The sequence below is a fragment of the Oratosquilla oratoria genome, chromosome 12 (genome assembly GCF_046742065.1).
Source record: "Oratosquilla oratoria isolate Oo_2021 chromosome 12, ASM4674206v1, whole genome shotgun sequence".
Classification (NCBI taxonomy): domain Eukaryota; kingdom Metazoa; phylum Arthropoda; class Malacostraca; order Stomatopoda; family Squillidae; genus Oratosquilla; species Oratosquilla oratoria.
The window spans coordinates 31,884,892-31,907,828 of record NC_134788.1 but is presented as its reverse complement, the minus strand read 5'-3'; the positions used below and the strand labels follow the sequence as shown (position 1 = coordinate 31,907,828).

At 44.0% G+C, this 22,937-nt stretch overlaps 1 protein-coding gene across 2 annotated transcripts; it reads left to right on the top strand.

The window, feature by feature from the left end:
• Positions 1–6,026: 6,026 nt before the first annotated feature.
• On the top strand, positions 6,027–12,551 carry LOC143031267 (uncharacterized). 2 transcript variants are annotated; one of them, XM_076194888.1, is made up of 7 exons: positions 6,032–6,268; positions 6,381–6,611; positions 10,469–10,567; positions 10,799–10,938; positions 11,071–11,368; positions 11,597–11,736; positions 11,858–12,551. In XM_076194888.1, exons 1-7 carry the CDS (start codon positions 6,131–6,133, stop codon positions 12,498–12,500), a joined length of 1,689 nt encoding a protein of 562 aa, XP_076051003.1. In that variant the 5' UTR covers positions 6,032–6,130; the 3' UTR covers positions 12,501–12,551. The 2 variants fall into 2 exon arrangements, with proteins under 2 accessions (XP_076051004.1, XP_076051003.1); XM_076194889.1 differs by lacking the exon at positions 6,381–6,611 and having other exon boundaries at positions 6,027–6,268.
• Positions 12,552–22,937: the final 10,386 nt, after the last annotated feature.

Here is a 22,937-nt window from a genome sequence, read left to right as displayed (position 1 = left end):
AGAGAGAGAGAGAGAGAGCGGTCCAGTAAGATATGCTTCGCGTCGGTCACGTGACGTATAGTGTGGATCGGCCAGTAGTAGCAGTCGACTATACTATAATACCAGTTATCATCTACAGTGGCCAACACTGGAGAAACTCGAACGATAAGCATGATAATAAATGCACTTTGCATTATATTTGAAGAAAACGTACGTGACAGTGCTTCAGAAAAAAAAAAAAAATAAAATAAAGAAAAATGAAATTAGCCGCCATGGCTCTAGAGCAGTGGCTCTCAAACTTTACCATGCCAAGGACCCCCCCAGATATTTAAGTCCCATCCGAGGACCCCCAGCCAATCAAAAGTTATTATTACCATACCAAGATACCCATTACATGATTATAATGCAGTAAATGTACTATTTGCATATTCCTACACAAAGAAAGTATAAAAATAAGCATTTAAAATATTTTCAAAATTTTGTCGATTTTCGGTTTAAAAACATTTCCATCTTCAGTTCACACTTTCTGTAAGCATAGAATAAAGCTTGAATGAATATAAATATTAATTAGAAAGAAACAAATGAAATATTATGACATAAAAATGTAATAGAGAAGTGCTGGCTGATTGCACAACAAAATATCGATATCACCGACACTATAATGACAGAATCAGTTTTGTATATTTTCATAATTATATAGTTTTTTCTGGATTTTTTTTTTTCTTTTTTTTTTTTTTCATTGTGTCGCGGACCCCCTAGGACCTTCTGAGGGACCTCCAGGGGTCCGGGGACCCCAGTTTGAGAACCACTGCTCTAGAGGATTAGATATAAAAGAAAAAATCTTCTCACATTTTATTCAAGTGAGTTCTTCGTGTTATTTGTCATTGCGAGGTGCAGCCCCGACGATAACATAATATCACATTCTATTTGTCTAAACAATCTTCACTTCCACACTCCTCCTCCTCCTCCTCCTCCTCCTCCTAGTCCTCCTGTAGCTTAGTTTAGTAAACACTAACAGCCTCGTTAGGGCCAGTAGCCCTGCTCTTCTTTGTTCTTCCTTTGTTCCTCCTCCTCCTCCTCCTCCTCCTCCTCCTCCTCCTCCTCACTCGCCCACCTCCACCTTTGCCCGGGTTCTGTAACCAGACTGGTATTCTTCTATGCACTCAGTGACAATCTGGGGAGTTTTTCGTGCACTCAGTGACAATCTGGGGACTTTTTCGTGCAGCATGAAGTGACAATCTGGGGACTTTTTCGCTAGTTTCTGTCGTGTCTTACCTGTGTAATGACACAAGATAAACTACTGACATACTCAGCGACCAAGTTTTTCCTATCATTTCATTGAAAAATGTAATCTTTTTGGTACTGCACCTACATCTGTGTCAATACTTTTGAATTAAGAACTTTTAGTTCCAATCTAGGGACTTTTCAGAACGAGCATAGGGAATTATTGATCTCCCTTTGTGGGAGCTCTCTAGTACTACTACCTTTCCCGTATTGACAATCAGTCGTCATTTGTACCCGAGGGAAGACGCAGTGAGTGCTTATTCCTGCAGGGCCACGGGGGAAGACCTTTGCAATCTCATTCGAGGACCTTCAATTTGGCGTCGTCTCACGGGGGGGTAAGGGAGCTGTGAGGAATCAAAGTCAGTAGTGGCTGCAGCAGTGGTTGGTACAGTAAGTAACTCGCAAGATTTTTGGTGAAGGGAGCGGTCGAGCAAGTGTCGTCGTCGTCGTCGTCATCGTCATGTCGCGTGGCATTTCCCCCCAGCCAGCCAGTAGTGCTGGGCAAATACCGCTAATTTCAGTACCGGAATTACCGGTAAACAACAGTGCCGTTACCGGGATTACCGGTACCTCACCGGTTAAAGACTCGTAAGGTTGTAGTGACGTTCCAAGTTCGAGTCGCCTTTGACATATATATATATATATATATATATATATATATATAATTGTATATATATATAATTGTATATATATATAATTATATATATATATATATAATTATATATATATATATATAAATATATATATATATATATATATATATATATATATATATACATATATATATATATATATGTACACATATTTGGGTCTTCTCCGTTTGGCCACTCTCTCCTCCCTACCTCCCTCCCTCGCTCCCTTCTCTCTCTATCCCCCTCATCATCATTATCTCTTCCTCCCTCCCTCTCCTTCTTCTCCTCCTTCCCCCCCATCTCCTTCTCCTCCCTCCCTCCCCCTTCCCCTCTCCTTCTCCTCCTCCTCCGCCCGCTCCTCCCCCTCCCTCCCTCCCTCCCTCCCTCCCCTTCTCCTCCTCCTCCTCCTCCTCCTCCCTTCCCTTCTCCTTCTCCCTCCCTCCTTCCCCTCCCTTCCTCCTTTCTCTATCTCTTCCCTCCTCCCTTCCTCCCTCCTCCTCCCATTCTCCTCTCCTCCCTCCCTCCCTTCCTCCCTTGTGGTGTACACACACATGTGTGTACCCCAGACGTGTGTGCGCTTGAAGGTGCAAATTGGTGCACACGTGTTGGCTGGGCTGGGCTGGGCTGGGCTGGGGGGCAGCAGCAGCCTGTCTCTCTGACCTGACTCGAGTCTCGAAGGCTACGTTGGGTTGGGTTGGGTTGGGTTGGGTTGGGTTGGGTTGGGTCACCCCTGAGTCAGGTCGGGCCTGGGCATACTACTGTATATGCAGGCAGGCAGGCAGGCAGGCAGGCAGGCAGGCATGTATGGACATATTACCGCCTGCCTGCCTGCCTGCCTGCCTGCCTGCCTGCCCGCCTGCCCCTAACGGCACTATAGCAGCCCCAGATAACATACACACAGCTCTACACCCTCCCTCCTCCTCCTCCTCCTCCTCCTCCTCCCTCCCTCCCTCTCCTTCTCCTCCTCCCTCCCTTCATCCCTCCCCTTCTCCCTGCCCGCTTTCTCTATCTCCCTCTCTCCTCCTCCTTTCCTCCCTCCCTCCTCCTCCTCCCTCCCTCCTTCCGTCTCCTTCTCCTCCTCCTCCTCCTCCTCCTCCCTTCCTCCCTCCCTCACCCCTTCTCTTCCTCCTCCACCTTCTCCTCCTCCTCCCTTCCTCCCTCCCTCCCTTTCTCCTCCTCCTCCTCCTCCTCCTCCTCCTCTTCCTCCTCCCTCCCTCCCCTTCTCCTCCTCCTCCTCCTCCTCCTCTCTCCTTCCCTCCATTCCCTTCTCCTCCTCCTCCTCCTCCTCCTCACTTCCTTCTCCCTCCCTCCACTCACTCCCCTTCTCCCTGCCTACTTCACCTCCCTCCTCCCTTCATCCCTCCCCTTCTCCTTCTTCTCCTCCCTCCCTCCCTCCCTCCCTCACTCACTCACTCACGTCCTCTTCTCCTCCCTCCCTTCCTCCCTCCCCTTTTCCTCCTCCTTTATCTCTTTATCTCTTCTCCTCCTCCTCCTCCTCTTCCTTCCACTCCTTCCCCTTCTCCTCCCTCCACTTTCTCCCCTTCTTCTTCCTCCCTCCCTCCCTCCCTCCCTCTCCTTCTCCTTCTGCCTCCCCTTCTCCTTCACCTCCTCCTCCTACTCTGCGAAGAAATTCCGTGGGAAAATATGTATTTCAACCCGACGACGACCTGGTGTACCACGGTAAGTATAAAAGAAAAGAAAAAAATAAAAGGTGTATAGATAAACTCAAAGTTAATAAAACACCAAGGTCTGGCGGTTGGCATCCAAGAATCTTAAAGAAAATTAAGAATTGAACTGTCGTTCCATTAGAAATTATTTTCAAGAAATCCATCATATCCGGAAAAGTCCCAAGAGAATGGAAGCTGTCTAGCGTTACACCCAAATTCAAAAAAGGCGACAAAAAGAAACCAAATAAGTACAGGCCTAAGCTTGACTTTAATCGTAGGAAAAATGATGGAAACTGTCATCAGAGATGCTATAGAACACCATTTAGAAAGTAACGGTTTGACAGATGATAGTCAGCATGGATTCAAAGGGAAACGATTTTGCCTTACGAACTTACTCGAATTCTACAAAAGTATGACAAAATAGACAATATAGATTTAATATATATATATATATATATATATATATATATAGACTGCAAAAATTTTTGATACCGTCCTCCACGAAAGACTACTTACTAAATTAGTTTCACACGGAATAGTGGTAGCCTATAATTAAGCTGGACTAGTAATTGGTTACACGATCGAAAACAGATTTGTTCTAATTGGCAAAACTTCTAGATAGGAAAATGTTACAAGTGGAGTTCCTCAGGGTTCCGTTCTTGGGCCACTTCTATTCATAGTATACATAAATTATGTAGACCACAGACTGAAATCTATTATCTCCAAAATTGCTGATGACACAAAACTGTGCGGAATGGTAAATGATCACTTAAACCAATTAAACCTACAAAAATATTTAGATAAACTACAGCAATGGTCTGAAAAGTAGCAAATGACATTTAACACAAGTAAACGCAAGGTTATGCACATAGGTAAAAATAACAGTAAGCACGATTACAAGTTATTTTGAAAATCGTTAACAAAAGTGGATAGTGAAAAGGATCTCGGCGTAATTATCAGTAACGATCTCAAATCATCTAAGCAGTGTATTTTAGTCTCTGAGAAAGCAAATAAGAATGTAGGACTGATTGCGCCATCTTTTGACTTCAAAAGTCCATCTCCCATTAACAAGCTATATAAATCGTTAGTTCGTTTGTAATATGATGTTTCCGTATGGTCACCGAATCTCATTAAAGACATTGGCAGATCGGAAAAAATACAACGGCAAGCCACAAAACTGATTCCAAATATAAAAAATAAATCATACAAAAATAGACTAAAACATGTGAATATTTTCCCTAAAAAGGCGTAGACTCAGAGGTGACTTGATACAGGTCTTTAAGATTCTAAAGGGAATTGACAACATCAAAAGTGACCAAATTTTCACACTTAATGAGAACCCGACAAGAAATAATGGCCTCAAACTGTCAGGAAATGTATTTAATTTGGAAGTGGGTAGAAACAACTTGGCCAACTGTGCAATAGTAAATGAATGAAATAAACTTCCTGCAGAGGCAGTGTAATGTAGTTCAGTTCGAAGCTTTATTATTCGTTTAGATAAATATCTAAGCAAGATGCTGTAATGCCTGCCATTATTTTTTTTCTTCATATTGTTTATTTGTTTGCTATTGTCTGTTTATTACTATATATTTCATTATCATTTATCTATCCATTTATTATTATTTAATATTAACTGTTTATTTATTATTTACCTTTACCTATTGATTTATTATTTATATTGTTATTATTTTATTAATTAATCAATTTATTTATTTATCATTATTATATATTTCTTCGCATCCGACTTAGTTATGGACCAAAAGGTCTCCTGTCGGCACGCTCCTCCTTTGTAATCTCTTGAGAGATCTTGGGCCCAGAGACCGAGTGCCAGCCCTAAGGCCTGCAGCAGGTGGTCGGGGGTGGGGCTGGGTGGGGGGTTGGTTGACGGGTTTTGAAAATGGCAACTTCGCTGTCCACCTTGCACGACCACCACCACAAGGAAGGAAGCAGGTACCCGTCATTGGTCCCCTTCAGGTGGCGGCGTTGAGGCAACTGGCAGTGTGCTCGCTTGAGTCAGGGTTTTCAGACTGTTTACTTCTGTAGTACTTGTGGGTGGTTGCATCTTGTTGTTGCTGCTTCTGCCCTTTTGTGGCTGTCCCCTCCCCACTTGTGCATTGCACCGTATTTACTGACCTCACGTTCCATTTGATAATGTTGGCTGTAATCTGAGAATTGCTTTCTGATTGGCATTATAAATTTGTTCGCCCTTCCAGGATCTTTCCCGTTCGTTCTGTCACTTTAGCTCCAACTCATTCTTCTCTATTGAGGTTTCAATTGAGTTTCTTCTTGGATGCTGTGTCTATGTTTGTGTGTGAATTTGTGTTGTGGTAAATTTGGGAATAGACTTTCCTGGACGCATCGATATCGAAGGAGGTATAGTGCAGGCATGGCAGTGCGGTGACACGAGAGATTGGTCAGAAAGAAGGGCGCGTGCTTGAGATTATAGGCCACCTCCTGAGTCAGAGAATCGACGAGGGGGGAGGGAGGTGGTCACTGAATACATGGTTCATCTTGAGTGATACACGGCTAAACTGGTTGGCATTTGCAGGCAGCAAGTGAAGAGCTAATATGGTGGAAACAGGAGCCTTAGGCGGCCAGGCGTGGGAATCGATGGCTGACAGCAACGAGCGCCTTCAGTACCTGTACACCTCGAGCGAGTTAAGCGACCTGGACATCTTCTTCCCAGGAGACGAGGACCCCATCAAGGTAAGTGTGGTGACTCGCATTGAATAGGATTCCCTCCTTGAGCAAGGTTGGTGGGGCTTTGACGCGCGTTACCCCACAGGAAGGCCTTGGACTTGATACGTGACTCCCTTAGGCCCACAGACTGGTCCTGTCCATGAGCTCCCCCGTGTTCCTCGCCGAGCTGAAGGGACCCCAGGCTGCCGGTAAGCTCACCCTTTCAGAGGACCCTCGTCAGTCCTTTCGGAAGCTGCTGGGTCACATGTACCAGAACCGGATGGAGCTGGAGTCGGTGGAAGAGGCTCTCGAGGTGTACAAGCTGGCCCACAAGTACCGGGTGGGTTCAGCGAAGAAAAATTGTGTGCAGGTACAGTGTGGGGAGGCCAGTTGCCCTCCCTTGCTTTTCTCCACAGCAGTTCTACCGCTCTTCTTCTGTTCTTGTTTTCTGTTTCTTGTTCTGTTTCTTCTTCTGCATTTTCTTCTTATGTCTCTTATTCTGTTATTCTTTTTCTAATTTTTCTTGTGGTTCCTCTTTTGTTTCTTCTTCGTCTTCTTCGTCTTTTTCTTCTTTGTCTTCTTACTCCTGGTCTTCGTCTTCTTCGTGGGCTTCATTTTCTTCTCCGTGTAACCGATAAAGGTTGTGGTTACATAAGGAGGACTTCATGCGGGCGAGATAAACTCCAAAACGGGAGTTTTCTTCTATTTGTTAACAATGAAGGCAACCTGGTTAACAAATATTATAAGGTACAAATGGACCCTGTGGGCGGATTGCAATATGTGCCAGGCCTTGACCTAGGGCACAACTGGCTGGCAGCCTCTCGGCCTGCCTAGCTTTGGCCAGTAGGCTCTTGACCTACCTAGCTCTGGCGTCTGGCCGGTAGGCTCTTGACCTACCCAGCTCTGGCGTTCGTGACATGGGTATTATAGGTTATATAGGGGGTTATTGGGTTCTTGTAAGTAAAGGTGTTAGTCTCGCTATTCTATGCATTGGGGTCAGTTTTATAGATGAGGGTTAGTCGTATAGTTGGTGGGTGTTGTTAGGTGTATCATATATATGTTAGTTTATGGGTAATATAATAGAGCAGTTATAATAAAGGGTTTTTAATAGGTTAGTCTGGTGACATTGGGTATCTATATCTTGTTTGTTTGAAATGTGCTGCGTTAGCTGTATGTTCTGGGAAATGCAAGGTTAGCGAGAGGGGAGTCTCGCTATGTTGCAAGCATGTGGATCACGTGCGTGGTGGGTGATGGTTAGTAATGGTTACATTGCCTCCCTGACCTTTTGAGGTACGTCCGCGTACCTTGGGTTAAGGTCGTTACAGTGGGGTTTGGCATACATAATTGTAAAAGAAAAAAAATCAAGATATGATCAATTTGTTAAGTTGCTAGTGGGTGATATTGATCTGCAAAATTTGTTTGAATGAGTAAAAGGGGGCTTTTTTACGTATATTATCATACCTTGAATGTGTTCAACAAAGCTATGGAAATATTTTTACACTTGTAAATTCTCTTTTCAATGAGAATGAATTTTCACTTTTTGTTCTTTCTCTGTTCAATGAGAATTTTTTTATGATCTCTTTTCTCTGAGATATATTTAGTTTGAACAATTTCATTAGAGTCATAGCTTTACTGAAGACATGACATCCTAAGTGGTTAGTTTGTTTTTGAATGAACGTGTTAGTTTGTGTAGAGCTAAATATTCATATATATTGGTAAATATTGATATAATGTATAGACATATATACAAAGTTTAGTATTGTGAATGGTTATTGGCTACAATTTTCATGGGAAATGATGTTTTCTGTTGTTTTTATTATCGCGTTCATACATATTTATATTTATTTAAGGCAGTTAATTTTTGAAAGATTCTAATGTATGTATGGTATGAATTGCCTATTCATCTTCTTTGAGTGGCGGGGTTTTGAGTGTATTATTCCGGGGCTTCACGGTCGGAAGGAAGTGAAGAAGTACTTTTACAGATAGTGAGAAAAGTTTTTTATAAGTAAATGATCGTGAGGACCTAACCTGTCGAATCGCATGACGCCCTGCGTCCAAAGGAGGAATAATTAATGTAATTTCATAGTTTAAGTGTTTGCTGTGTTCATCTTGGGATTTGTCGTTGTGCATTGGTTTATCCTAATTTATAGGTTTCGGGTGACTGCCTGGGAGATTTCTTCGCGGTGACATTTTGATATTTTGAGTCTACGTTAAAATTGAAAAATTATCTCCCAAGTTAAAAATTACACTAGTGGATGTTTTGTTACTTAATTATTGAGTTCTGTCTATCGTGGTCTTTGATTTTCTATAACTGCAAATAATAGGCGAGTTCTCCTCCGGCTCCTGAATTATATAAAAAAAAGGGGGGGGGATTAGTGGGAGTCTATGGTTTATACTCACGGTGATTGGTGACGGTAGTTGTGGATGGCGGATGAGATTGTCTCTTGGGTGTGTCTCGTTGGTCTGGGTCCACTGCGGCGTCTTGACTGGAGTCGTGATGTCGTGTCGATCTTGGAGTTGGTGCGCTGGATTTCTACAGCTGATTGGATTCGTTTTGGGTTCAGTGCTTCAAGGGATAGAGGGGTGGTGGTTAGTAATGCTTACCGAGTGAGGTGCTGAGTTTTGCAGATTTTGCGTTTTTCTCGGGTGAGGACGGTAGGGGTGAGGTGGAGTATTTTCTTTCGGAGATTGGGTCTTGTGGTAGCTGAATGGAATCTTGTGATTTGATTGAAGTTCGATCTCTTGTTTGATATTGGATTGGAATCTTGATACGGTGCTGTGTAGAGTTGACAGGTTTTATTCTGACAGAGGTCTCTCTGTAGACATCTGTCGTATGATTGGTAGCGTACTGCCACCAGGTGCTTTAAAACCAATTTGCTTTACGATTTCAACACCGATTCTAAGATTGGTGCAACTGTAGATCAAAGCTGCGATCTTAGAATTCAGACTGTCGTCTCGAAGGGAGTGGTTGGTGGAGGGGTAGTGTGTAGACGTGTTGCTTGCTTGAAAAGCTTGCTGACGAAGCGATGTCTGCTTCGTAGACAGTCATCTTGTTCTTCTGAGCTGTAGGCGTGGCTGGTTGGCTGGCGTGCATGTTGCTTGGAGCTGAATAGAATCAAGTGGCTTGATTCCTTTATTCTGGGAGCTTGAGAAGTCGAAGGTAGACCATTTCTTCTTCGTAGACCGTGGTCTGCTCCCTCTGAATGGTAGGCGTGGCTGGTTGGCTGAAGACTTTATTCGGCCTTCTGTGGTAGGCGCGAGTGTAACCAGTGTTTCTTGGTATAAGGTAGGCTTGTCTCTTCGGAATTTGGAATGAGAGCACTGTTTGCCAGTTGGATTGGTTGTGTAACCTTGGTTGTATGGCTGAGTACGGCGTGTCTGTTCAGAGCGTGGGTGCACCGCTGCCGCCAGTGTAACCGTGGGCTTCTTCATTTTCTTCTTCTTCGTCTTCTGCGTCTTCTTCTTCTTGTTCGTCATTTCTTCCTTTTCTTCTCTTTCATCTTCTTCGTTTCTTCTTCATTTCCCTCGTCTTCGTCTTCTTCTTCTTCTTCTTCTTCGTCGTTGTCTTCTTCTTCTTCTTCTTCTTCTTCTTCCTCTTCTTCGTCTCTATCGTCTTTGTCTTCTTCTTCGTCTCCTTTTTAACCTTCTTATTATTATTCTTCGTCTTTTTCGTTCTCTTCTTTCATCCTTCTCGTCCTCGTCTTCTCCTTTGTTTTCTTCGTTTTCTTCTTTTTTCTTGTTTTTTCTTCCACTTATTCTTCTTCTGTTTCTTCTTCCTTTCCTCCTCCTCCTCCTCCTCCTCCTCCTCCTCTATCTTCTTCGTCTCCTTCTTGTTCATCTTCTTTGTGTTCTTATTCGTCTTCCTGTTCTTATTCTTCTTCTGTTTCTTCTTTATTTCCTCCTACTTTTTCGTCGTCATCCTCTTCTTTTTCTTCTTCTTCCTCTTCGTCGTATTTTTTGTCTTCTTCTTCTTCGTGTTCGTTTTCTTATTCGTCTTCGCATTCTAGTTCGTATTCTTCTTCGTCATCTTCTTTTCCTTCTCCTCCTCTTTCGTTCTATTTTTCCTCGTCGTCTTCGTCTTTCTCTTCTTCGTCTTCCTCTTCCTCTTCCTCTTCGTCTGCTTTCTCTTCTTCTTTTGTTGTGAAGATGGAATAGCGACGAATCATGACACACTCGACTTTTCACACTTGCCGCTTAGGGAAACTCTCCCTCTCGTTTTGTTTTCAGTACATCATCGCCTCCAACGTGAAGGCGGAGACGATGCCGGCAGTGCTGGAGACTTCGCTCCTTTATGAGGACGCGGCGCTGAAGAAGAAGTGCAAAGAGGTACGTACGTGGGTCTGTTTCCTGATGTCGTGGCTGGTGTTCCCTTTGGGTAAAATGGTGATGTCTACACTTCTTGGAGTTAAGTATCCAAAGCCCTCTTGGTTGAAAGACGCCTCGCTTTGCATTAGAGCGTAAGGAAGCACGGCGGCATTGCACGTTCGGTCGCGCCAGTTGTCGCCCGTCCCTTGGATTCGTCGACATGTTCAGAAGCATGACGTGTTTGACCCACAGATACTGGAACGCGACCCCGACGCCGTCATGCTGCCCGAGACCGTGTCTCGTCTGAGCAAGGAAGGCTTGAGGTTATTGCTGACGGACGAGACCCTGGCCTTCTCTTCCGAGGTTGTCCCCTTCAGAGGGCTGATTGCCTGGTAAGTGCTCGCACTCACTCGTGGCGACCATTCCATTCCTCTCCGCCCTTTGCACAGTGCTTGACTATATTTTGGTAGTCGCTCATCATGCTCGGACGCTAATGCGTTCTCTGTGCCTCTCGTTGGTCGCAGGGGAAAAGCCCAGCTAGGCCAGCAGGAGGAGGAGGAGCCGTCGGGGAGTGCAATCCGGGAGGAGATCGGGGACGACCTGCTGAGGGAGGTGCGGTTCCTCGACATGTCCTATGACGAGTTCGTGGACGATGTGATTGACACGGACGTGCTGACCCACAATGAGTTCATCCACATCCAGTGTGCCATCCAGGGCGCCGATCCCTCGAAGTTCCCGATGACCATGCCTCTGCATCCTGCCAGGGGAAGGAGGAGGCAACGCCGGGAAGAGGACGCGGCGCTGAAGAAGAAGTGCAAAGAGGTACGTGGGTTTGTTTCATGATGTCGTGGCTGGTGTTCCCTTTTTTGGTCAAATGTTGACATCTACACTTCTTGGAGCTAGGCTCCAAAGCCCTCTTGGTTGAAAGACGCCTCGCTTTGCATTAGAGCGTAAGGAAGCACGGCGGCATTGCACGTTCGGTCGCGCCAGTTGTCGCCCGTCCCTTGGATTCGTCGACATGTTCAGAAGCATGACGTGTTTGACCCACAGATACTGGAACGCGACCCCGACGCCGTCATGCTGAGTGAGACCGTGTCTCGTCTGAGCAAGGAAGACTTGAGGTCATTGCTGATGGACGAGACCCTGGCCTTCTCTTCCGAGGTTGTTCCCTTCAGAGGACTGATTGCCTGGTAAGTACTCGCACTCGTGGCGACCATTCCGTTCCTCTTTGCACAGTGCATGACTATGTTTTGGTAGTCGCTCATCAAGCCCGCACGCTAATGCGTTCTCTGTGCCTCTTGTTGTCCGCAGGGGAAAAGCCCAGCTAGGCCAGCAAGAAGAGCCGTCGGGGAGTGCACTCCGGGAGGAGATCGGGGACGACCTGCTGAGGGAGGTGCGGTTCCTCGACATGTCCTGCGACGAGATCCTCGAGAACGTGGTCGGCACGGACGTGCTGACCCACACGGAGTGCATCCACATCCTGACGGCCATCCGGGGCGCCGACCCCTCGACGCTCCCGAGGACCACACCACTGCATCCTGCCAGGGGAGGAAGGAAAGGGCGGCTTTCCCGCTTTCACATTCTCCGCAATGGACCCAGAAGGACATTGAAGCCGGATGAGTGGCGTGCTTTGATTGGGTGCCTTGAGACTGATAGGAATATTTGTGTCCATCGCCTGGATGCACCAGGTGCTGGCACCGTTGAGATAGAGGTTGTTGATGGTTATTCAATAAGGTGGGCATCCTCTGAGGGTCCTGAATTTGTTTTTGAACCGCCTGCTGCCCTTCAGAGGGGCGAAGTATATAGAGTAGACTTTAACCCCAAAACGGAAGTAGTTGTGAATTGTGCAGGTCCCGGAATTCAGAGTGTGGGGAATGTAACCCTGTCACATGGAACGGGGACGTTTGAGTGTGCCCTGTATTTCTGCGAGTCTGGAAGCTCTGGCTGCGAGTGAGTGAGTGAGTGAGTGAGTGAGTGAGTGAGGGGAACTTAGCTTGGCCGCCGAAAGGAGGAGTGGGCGGGCGGGTAGGGTTGGGTTTGGCCCCTTTTTGCACCAACAAGGGAGGGAGGGAGGGAGGAAGGGGGAACAGCGGGCGGCGACCCGAAGCCGAAGGGAATAGCTTGGCGAAGAGCCGTTGTATTACCAACATCACCGCCGCGCCGCCGCATTCGTACAATCAGGTGCCTTGTCAGAGAGAGAGAGGCGGTTTCAGTCCCAAGAAAGGAAGCGTCTCATCATTTGTTGTTGTTGTTGTTGTATTCGGATCCTCTATTTCACGTCATTTCCAAGGTGCAGCAGAAATCGTCACAAGGGGGAGCAAGCCTGTGGTTTAGGTATGTGCCTTACTAAAAGACACCTAATTACACAAATGTGTGTGTATATATATATATATATATATCAATGACCTATGCATGGATTTCAAATTTACTGTATCCAAATTTCTTGATATCAAGTTGTGCAGAGTAATAATATATTGCCACCAAATTCACCTGGATATTCAAGTAGAGTTGGACAAATGGCAGGAGTGGTCTGAAAAGTGGCTGATGAAGTTTAATCAAAGGAAAATAAAATTATACTAAATACATCCACAGGCTATTTTGAAAAAAAGGAGTGAAAAGAATCATGGTATGATTATCAGTAATGTCTACAAATCATCTAAACATTGTACATTTTGCTTTAGAGAAAGTTAATGAGATCCTAGGACTGAGAGTTTTATCATCTTTTGACTTGGCAAGGGGGATTATTTAAATTCAATATTCTTATGTGTTAAATTTGGTTCCTTCACATTCAATAATGAAGAACATTTTCAGTGCCGTGGTCTCGCGATGGGGAGTCCGCTCAGTTGCGTTCTGACCTCTTTATACATGGAGGTTCTAGAAAAAGGGACCATTTTACCACATTAATGGGCCAAGATACAACATGGTGGCGTTACGTGGATGATGTACTTGCTATCACCCCTGAGGAGACGGATCTCAGTGATAAATTAAACATGCTCAATGGGATAGAAAAGAACATACAAGTCAATATGAAACAGGAGGAGAATGACAAATTAGCCTTCCTAGACACGGTAATATGGAGAAATGGGAACAAAACTGCTTTCTCAGTATACAGAAAAAAAATTAATAAATAGAAAATAAAAACAACATCATCCACAAAGTCTCTGCTCACCACCCAAGAATACAAAGCGGGGTAGTAATAGGTTGCTTTTCGAGAGCATGCCGGGTGTGCAGTGAGGAATTTCTCCAAGAAGAAATTGAATACATTTTTGACATATTTAGGAAATTGTGTTACCCACAAGGACTCTTACATAGACTAAAGAAAAAAAAAAGCTTTAAAGATAACAAAAAGAACCAGAGAAAGCCAAATATGTGAGAACAAAGGGGACAGCCGGGGTTTTTTGTCCGTCCCCAATTCCAAACACGCAGATGAAATCGGACAGTTGTTCATCAAGGCAGGGTTAAGAGTTGCATATGGCACAGGGACCAAAACATACAAAAACATCATTAAAAACAAAAACAAAAAGGAATACCATATGCGTGCTGAGGACAGCCTGATTTATAAAATTCCTTGTAAAAGTTGTCCCGTCAGTTGTTTGGTGGAAACTGGCAGAGGAATAATAATAATGATAATAAAAAACGACTATATGAACACAAGAATGACGTAAAACACCCACCGGACAGCAAAATCTGTAGTGGTTCATAGAGACAATTTTGGCCACCTTCCTGACTGGGAAAATACAGAGGTACTCCACAAAGGGCTACGGAAGCAAGAAAGAAAAATAATCGAAGCAGCGTACATCGCTTCAAAACCTTGTAATAATCATAGAGAAGGGATTATCAAATCATCAAAGTTGGCCAACGACCTTGTTCGAGGAGAAGCGTAACGAAGGAAGGACGGAGATAGGAGGGTGGGGAGGAACGGGGGCAAGGAAAGTGAAGTATATTGTAAGCTGTGAATATTTTCTTAGTGTATACCCTGTGGAAGTCCCTCAAGGACGAAACGTTAGTAATAAAACTCCTACGGTTTTTTGGCGTTTACCTCATCACCCTTTCCACTTGTATAAATGTGTGCAAGTTGTCTTTCGTGCTTGGTTCCTCACGAGGGTTCCTTGAAGGTCCATATTATGAGGATTCATACGGGGCAAGTGCATTTCGAATGCTCAATCTGTCCAGCGGCATTACTCACTCGCTCATATACTTTATCTGTTCATATCAGGACGCAAACCAGTGAAAGGGTTGGGGGAATGTGTACAGCTTGTAAGGTTGAATGTCCTCCTACCCCATCTCCTCTGAAACGTCATAATTATGAGGACGCATAATGACGAAAAGGTTTGGGACTGCATCATTTGTAAAGCTGAAGATCCTACCCCCCTGAGTGCTTTATTAAAGGTACTACTACATGTGAGGACGCGCACTGAGGAGAAACCGTGCAAGTGGTGCGATGTGTCCATGTTTTTTTTTTTTTTTTTTTTTTTTTTTTTTTTTGGTCTTTTCTTCTTTGAAGGACCACAGTCATGAGGACTCGTGAAGACGAAAGGTCTCTGGTTGGCTCCGTCTGTCCCATGACGACGACATTGACCTGCTCAACAAGACGACGACGACATCTGAATGAACTCTCGTCTTAATTAAAGCTCCCACTGGCGAGAAGCCCCACAATGTGTCGTCGTCAGGATTCTTCTTCTTCTTCTTCTTCTTCTTCTTTTTGTACAGTAACAACGAGCAGTAGTAGTTTATCATAAGGGCACATAAGAACTCGTGTGGGTGAAAACCCTCGTAAATGTTTGCGATGCGTCGTCGTTTTCCCGATCACCTCATCATGTGACGAAGCACATGATGAGGTGATCTAAAACGACCCATCCCCTTCTCCAGAAACAGTTGGCCCTAGAGACCATGGCCTGTGTGTGTGCCTCAGTTCCCACGGCACACCATCTCTACGTTGACGGCTCAATGCAGGCGGACGGGAGTGCTGAGTGTGCCGTGTTCTCCCCCACTCTGGAGCCACCAGGGGGAGATGGGTGGATTGGCCGTCGATGCCCGACACATCAAGTTCCACCTACTGTGAACTAAATGGACTGTTAGACACTGTTACCCTCCTTACTGAGAGACGTTTAAATGGGGTAATCATCTGCGACTCTAAGTCTGCTCTTCACGCCCTTTCCTCTCCAAGACCTGCTGATGACCATATAGTGCGAAATATATTGCTTCGCTTGGCCTATGCCCATGATAATACATTGGTTGTGTCATTTTTATGGGTGCCATCTCATGTAGGCATCGCGGGTAACGATACTGTGGACAGTTTCGCAAAGGCTGCGTGTGCTCTCGAATTACCAGTGATACGTACCCCGCCCTCCTTACGTTATTACAAAACTATCCTGTGTTTAGCCATGCATACCCTAACAGTGAATCGTAGAAACACCGAGCGAGCTAACAGTGTTTCCATACAGCACTATGATAACTTCATTGACACCTCACACAAGTATCGTCGACACGGACTACTGGTCCGTAGACACAATATACATACATACATACATATACCAAGGCTTTTCCCCCCTTCCAAGGGAGGTAGCCAAAAAGGGAAAGGCATAAAAACACTCCCACCCATTTCATCCCTAAATACACTCCACACCCCTCCCACCCTTCCTCTCATCTGAGCACCTCCTGGATGACGGGTCATCCCTGCACCCTGCCCACCGCCCTGGGTCAGAAGCAGTGTCGCAAGACACAGTACATCCACAGCAAGGCCGCTTCATTTAATCGGCGACCCCCCCTCTCCGTCCCCCTTTGCATATAAGGAGAGGACGGGGAGAAATCCCTTCGGGCTGCGTCAAAATTTACTCACACATACTACCCCACCCCCCACCCCCCCGCCCATTCCTCCTCATGCAGTCACAACATCATCCATATACAACCATTCTCCACTCACCTCTGTCTTCCGTCCTCTCCCTTCCTTCCTCAACAGACATTCCCCTCTTCCCCAAAGCCCCCTCACCCCATCCATCCACCTCATCCTAGGACGTCCCCTCATGTTCACTCCCTCCACATCTGCCTTCCATACCTCTTTTACTAGTCTTTCTTCACTCATTCTTTCCATGTGTCCAAACCATCCTAATATTCTTTCATCAACCCTCTCTCCCAAATCCTTTTTCACCCCTGTTCTCCTCCTCACCTCCTCATTTCTCACTCTATCTAGCCTAGTAACCCCCACCATACTTCTCAGACACCTCATCTCAAACACATTCAAACTCCTTCTCTCTTCTTCTCTTATGTTCCACATTTCTGCCCCATACAGTGCTGTTGGCACAATCACTCCTTCATACAGTCTCCTCTTCGCATCCATTCCCAAATGTCTATTTCTCATTACACTCTTTAAACCACCAAGGCATTTACTCGCTTCTCTCAATCTACATTCTACCTCCACCTTCACTCCACCTTTTCCTGCTACACTTGCACCCAAGTATCTAAAACTATCCACTTCCTCCAGTCGCTCTCCCTTAATGTTCACTTCCAGTCTACTGCCACTTTCACCCCTTGTACATCTCATCACCTTACTTTTACCCACATTTATCTTTAGCTTTCTTCTATCACATACTCTCCCAAACTCTGCCACCAGCTTCCTCAATCCCTCCTCTGACCCTGCCACAAGCGCAGTGTCGTCCGCAAACAACAGCTGGCTCACCTCCCACTTTTCTTCCATTTTCTTTAACCATCTCCAATCCCTGACTCACTACCCTAGCATTCACCTCTCGCACCACCCCATCCATGTATAAGTTGAACAGCCAGGGCGACATAACGCATCCTTGACGAAGTCCCACCTTTACTTCAAACCACTCACTCTCTCCATTTCCAATCCTAACACATGCTCTACTACTCACATAAAAACTCTTGACAGCTCCCAAAAGCTTTCCTCCTATCCCATAAATCTGCATAACCTCCCACAGTGCCTTTCTGTCTACCCTATCATAAGCCTTTTCCAGATCCATAAAAGCCCAAAAAACATCCTTCCCCTTTCCTATAGCTTTCTCACATATCTGTCTTACCACAAAGATCTGATCTACACAACCTCTACCCGTCCTAAATCCACACTGTTCCTCACCAATTACTCCTTCTGTTCCTCTCCTAATCCTCTCAATTAAGATTCTCCCATAAGCCTTCCCTACTACACTCAACAGGCTAATCCCTCTGAAATTACTACATTCACACTTGTCCCCTTTTCCCTTGTAAAGAGGAACTATACAGGCACTATTCCAGTCCTCCGGTACTCTACCCTCTCTCCAGCAAACATTAAATAATCTCACCAACCAGTCCACCATCAATGAACCTCCCTTTTTCAGACATTCTGCATGACATCCATCCAGACCAGGTGCCTTACCTGCTTTCATCATCTTTACAACTGCCTTCACCTCATCCTTCCTTATTTCTCCTCCATTCTCCTCACTCATCACTCTCACTTTCTTCGTATTTCCCACTGCAGCTATCTTTCCTTCCCTATCCTCCTTCACATTCAGCAACTCCCTAAAATATTCTGCCCATCTTCCCCTCACTGCCATCTCTTCCATTTTCAACTCTCCATCTGTACCTTTTACCTTTTCTTCCCTACTTGATTCGCCTCCTCTTCCTCTCTTAATTTCTTTCCAAAACATCTTTTTATTACTTTCAAAATTTTCTGTCATACTCCTACCCCATTTCACATCTGCTCTCCTCTTTGCCTCCTTTACCTTTTGCTTTACTTCTCTTTTCTTCTCTTTGTACGTCTCATATGACTCCCCTGTCCTCTTTTGTAACCAATCTGTGAATGCTCGCTTCTTCTCTTCTACAACCTTCTTTGTTTCCTCATCCCACCATTCACTACCCTTTCTTCTATTTCCCCCTGTCCTTCTTGTTCCACACACCATCCTTGCACACTTTAAGACTCCCTCCTTGAACCATCCCCATTCCTCCTCCACACCCATCTCTGCTCTATCCTTTACTCCCTCCCACTCCTCCTTCAGCTTCTTTTCGTACTCCTTCTCCTTTTCCTTTTCATTCAAGGAGTTCACTCTAAGAACCTCCCTACCTTTTGTCCCTTTCCTCCTTCTCCATCTATCCTCCACTCTCAACTTACCTTCCACCAAAAAATGATCTGATATTCCCCCACCCTCTCCCCTTAGCACATGTACATCCTTAACTCTTCCTATCATAATCCTATTTACCACTACATAATCCATTAGCGCTCTATCTACCACCCTTCCCTCCACCACCCTCTCCCATGTGTACTTATGCTTGACTTTCTTCCGAAACACTGTATTTGCTATACACAATATAGTAAGTGCTAAACTCCGGCTGGGTTACCGACCAGTGTGGCAGGTCTCCCAGACTGAGGATGTGCCTCACTACTCCACCTGCAAGCTGTGTCACCTCGCCAACGCCAACACACTCCAACATTATTGTCTCGCATGTCCCACAGCGAAAGACTTACTACCACAGGGACAAGATCTAATTTATGTTTGTAAATATCTCTTACAGAATGAAAATTTGGATGTACTACTCATGAGATTTCCGCATTTTGGTGGTTGTTAATCTATTTGAATTCTACTATGTCCCACGCAACACGTTTCTTTCTGTAACTCCATAAGTTTATATTTTGTTTACCGCCACTGAGTCTAGTATTTTACTAACTTTGCAAATTTCCAATGCATATATCATTCTAGTATTGTATCTTGGTGGTGCAGCGTATATTTATGTAATCAAGTACTATTATGATTACATAAGGATTATATAATTACTACATTTATTATTAGTTATATGTCAATTTATTATTATTTACTATTTACCTGTTTGTTTATTATCTAACTATACCTATGCATTTATTTATGTATTTTATTTGTTATTTACATTATTATAGTTTTTACTTATTGTTTTATCATTAATATGATTTTTTTTCGCATCCGACCTAGATATGGATCAAAAGGTCTCCTGTCGGCATGCTCCGCCTTTGTAATCCTTTGTAATCATTGTATTGTATATGTGTTATGTATGTGAATGTATACTATACATCACATATATGTATGACATGTGTACTATGTATGTTTATCTACAAATATCTCTTACAGAATAATTTGGATTCATTCATGAGATTTCCATATCTTGGTGATTATTGATTTATTTAGATTCCACTATGTCCTGCGCGACATTCATCTCTCTGTAACTATTTCAGTTTGTAAATTGCTTGCCGCCATTAGACGTAATAAATGTATCAAATCAACCTAATACATTGTTTTAAGAAACTCATGATTATATCTTTTTTATTTGTTTTGATTTTCAGCACGATGCCTTACATTATAATTTTGTTCTTTATTGACAACATTTGGTCCTTCGTTGACATTCAGTGCCTCATGGACATTTGCCCCATCACGGACATCTGGTCCCCTTCGGTCACCCGGTCTCTCATGTAAACCTTGAACCTTGACATTCTGTACGGCATCACTTCTTATAATGATATTGTCCTCCACAGACATTATAGCCTACCGTGATATATTGTCCTCCACTATCATTACATCCCATCGTGTTATTTTGTCCTTCATTGACATTACATCCATTCATGTTTTGGGCAAGTTTGTAACCACGGCAACCTCTGATGGACCTGAATTCGTTTTTCCACCGCCTGCTGTCCTTAAGAGAGGCAAAAAATATGAGGTAATGTTTCTACTCGAAACGGGAGTAGTTGTGAATGAAGTAGGTAGCGGAAGTCAAAGGGTGGGGAATGTGAACGTTTCTACGACAGAACGTCGAAAGACAGAATGTCGAATGGTCAAAATGTCGACACGACGTACGGTCGAATGCGACATAATGTCGAAATATGCATTTCACTGATCATTCGGTCATGTGTGCCTTTTATATTAGTGGCATTTGACTAATCATGACTAAAAGAGGTTGTTTGAAGTTGAATATTGTTTTAAAGAAAATCTTACTCGGCAATAAAGACCGATATATATTTCCCAGTTTATTCGACCCATCATGGAAGGCTCTTGAGATGTCGTCGGATGAAGGGGGTGGGGGGGGACAAAGCAGTGAGCTGCTGTTTAAGTCTCTGTGCAAAACCGCTGTCGTCCACGTACATTTCAAGCAAGCCCACGTCCACGCTACCTTTCTCCAGTGGGCTTGAGCAAAGTGAAAGAAGAAACAGGCTTCGACCTTCTGCACAGACAGGATGATATCCTTTGCAGCTTCCATCGCAGCACGTTCAAAGTCACTTCTGCAAACACTGACTCTGAGATCCACACCGCGCTGTGATGCAGCTTCTTGGCTGTCTGGCTGAGAAGATACGGCAATGAGCGTCTTTGGTGTTCTTGGTTGTCAACACGAAAAGGAGAGGCAGCATTTGCTACCCCCATCAATGGTGCATGCAGGGTGGAGTAGAGTTGATCAAACAATCCCGGAGAGACGTGAACAGTGCCATCACCGTACCATACCGAAGAATTTGATCAATTTCTCAGGATGTTGTTTAAACAAAGCACTATGATCCGCTCATTGTCGCCAAAACTGATATCAGCCATAACCCAAGGGTTCCACCCTTGTTTGTCTTGATGTGAGGATCAGGTAGGGTAAGGTCTGTAGCACTACGAGGTAAGCCCGGCTGGCTTTTACGACGCTGCCAGCCTCTGAATCAGCCTTTTGATGCTCGGCTCGGCTCCTCCGGAAGATATCCACGAACCTCTTCTGGAAGATGGCGGCTGGCTGGAGAGTTGTTTTTGGCATATCATTCGCGACGTCCCTTCCAAAGTTTCTTTGGTGATGCGCCTAATCCTGGACATCGATTGCCGGAACTTAACCTTGCACGATTTAGTCCATGTATATTGTGAGCTTTTGTTTTTGGTTACCATCACATCATCGACAGTAGCAGCTTTTCCTGAACAGGCACGGGCCTCGCAGCGCCAGTATATTTTTTCCTTAACACATTTGTTTTTGGTGTAAAGGAAACCTTCGTATGAAAGTTTTTTTCCTAATTTTTAGCAACGAAGAATTCTGCCATGTTTTCTTTCTATTGTATTCGAATGAATGTAGTTCAGGAAATTATTTTGAAATTAGAATATTCACTTTATGGACGGAAAAGAAAGTTTTTTCCTCCTTTTTGTATTCGAATGAATGTAGTGTTCAAGAATTGATTTTGAAATTAGAATATTCACTTTATGTACAGTCAAAAAAGTTAATTAAGGATAGCACCAAGTTTTTTAGTGAATATTTCAGTTATTGCTGTTGAGCGTGAACACAGGCTTGCATTTTTCGGTCGATATCTGAAATTTCGACATTTTGTCGCAGACGACATTCTGTCGTTTCGGTATTCTGTCGTTTCGACGTTCTGTCTTTCGACATTGTGTCGTGCACCGTATGACGTCATGTCGCTCTCGCAGTACAAAAACCTCATAAACTGTTATATTTCGTGTTTATCACTTTATGAAATTGTATTTCATGTTTTTATATAATAGAAATGCATATGAATAAATTACAAAATTAAAACTAAATAGATCAACAGAAACCCACGCAAAGTAACCTTTCGCTCGTTATGACGTCTTGTCGCTCTGGCAGAATGGTGCATGACGTCTCCACATCCCTCATGATGTCACATACTGATTAAAAAAAAAAAAAAAAAAAAAAAAAAAATCCAAATGAAAAAATCCAAATGAAAAAAATTATTTTCGTTGTTAGTTTAGTCTCCACAATTCCCATTATATCTGGTTTTTCTTCTAACAGGTAATCATTAAGTTCATTCAGTCCTAAGATTAATCCGTCAATGTTAGTACAGGCCACTTTTATTTTTTTCTTTCTTTCTCCATCTTTTTTTTTTCTGTTTTTACTTCGCCCATTCTGATGTAGCATTTTCTCAGTCTCCTGTCGACTACTCTCCAATCAACAGAATAACTCCCTCCTTGCTTTCGGTCTCTCCTCGCATTTTTCCCCTTAGCTTCAACTCTTCGTGTCTTCTCTTTTTCTAATTCCTCATTACTGATTCCTCTTTTTACCCATATCTTATTGTAATGTTCATTCCTTTTTCATTGAACATCTTATAATCTTGATGGCTTTTTTCTAGATTCATAAACTATTGCATTTAGCTACAGGAAGACCCAAAATGCCCTTCCCACCCCTTAAATACAGTAAATGGGTGGCTGCTGAGTCAAAAGATACACCCATGCCACTCCCATCAGAAAGACATTCTTGCCCCTTCCATATAAGCTCCTTATTGTTACCTGACAATTTTTTTTTTTATTATTTTCTTTGAGTGCTATCTCATTACTCAATATTCACTATATGATAGATACTAAAACAATTGTGTTTTTCCAGCATTAGATCTCCTCTACTCGCAATTGGTTTAGCTGCTGCTTTGGGTGGATGCCATATATCCTTGAAGAATGCCGAG

Coding starts and splice junctions, on each gene's coding strand:
- LOC143031267 (XM_076194888.1), top strand. CDS start 6,131: ATGGTGGAAACAGGAGCCTTAGGCGGCCAGGCGTGGGAATCGATGGCT. Junction 6,269..6,380: donor GAGACGAGGACCCCATCAAG/GTAAGTGTGGTG, acceptor TGACTCCCTTAG/GCCCACAGACTGGTCCTGTC. Junction 10,568..10,798: donor TGAAGAAGAAGTGCAAAGAG/GTACGTACGTGG, acceptor TTTGACCCACAG/ATACTGGAACGCGACCCCGA.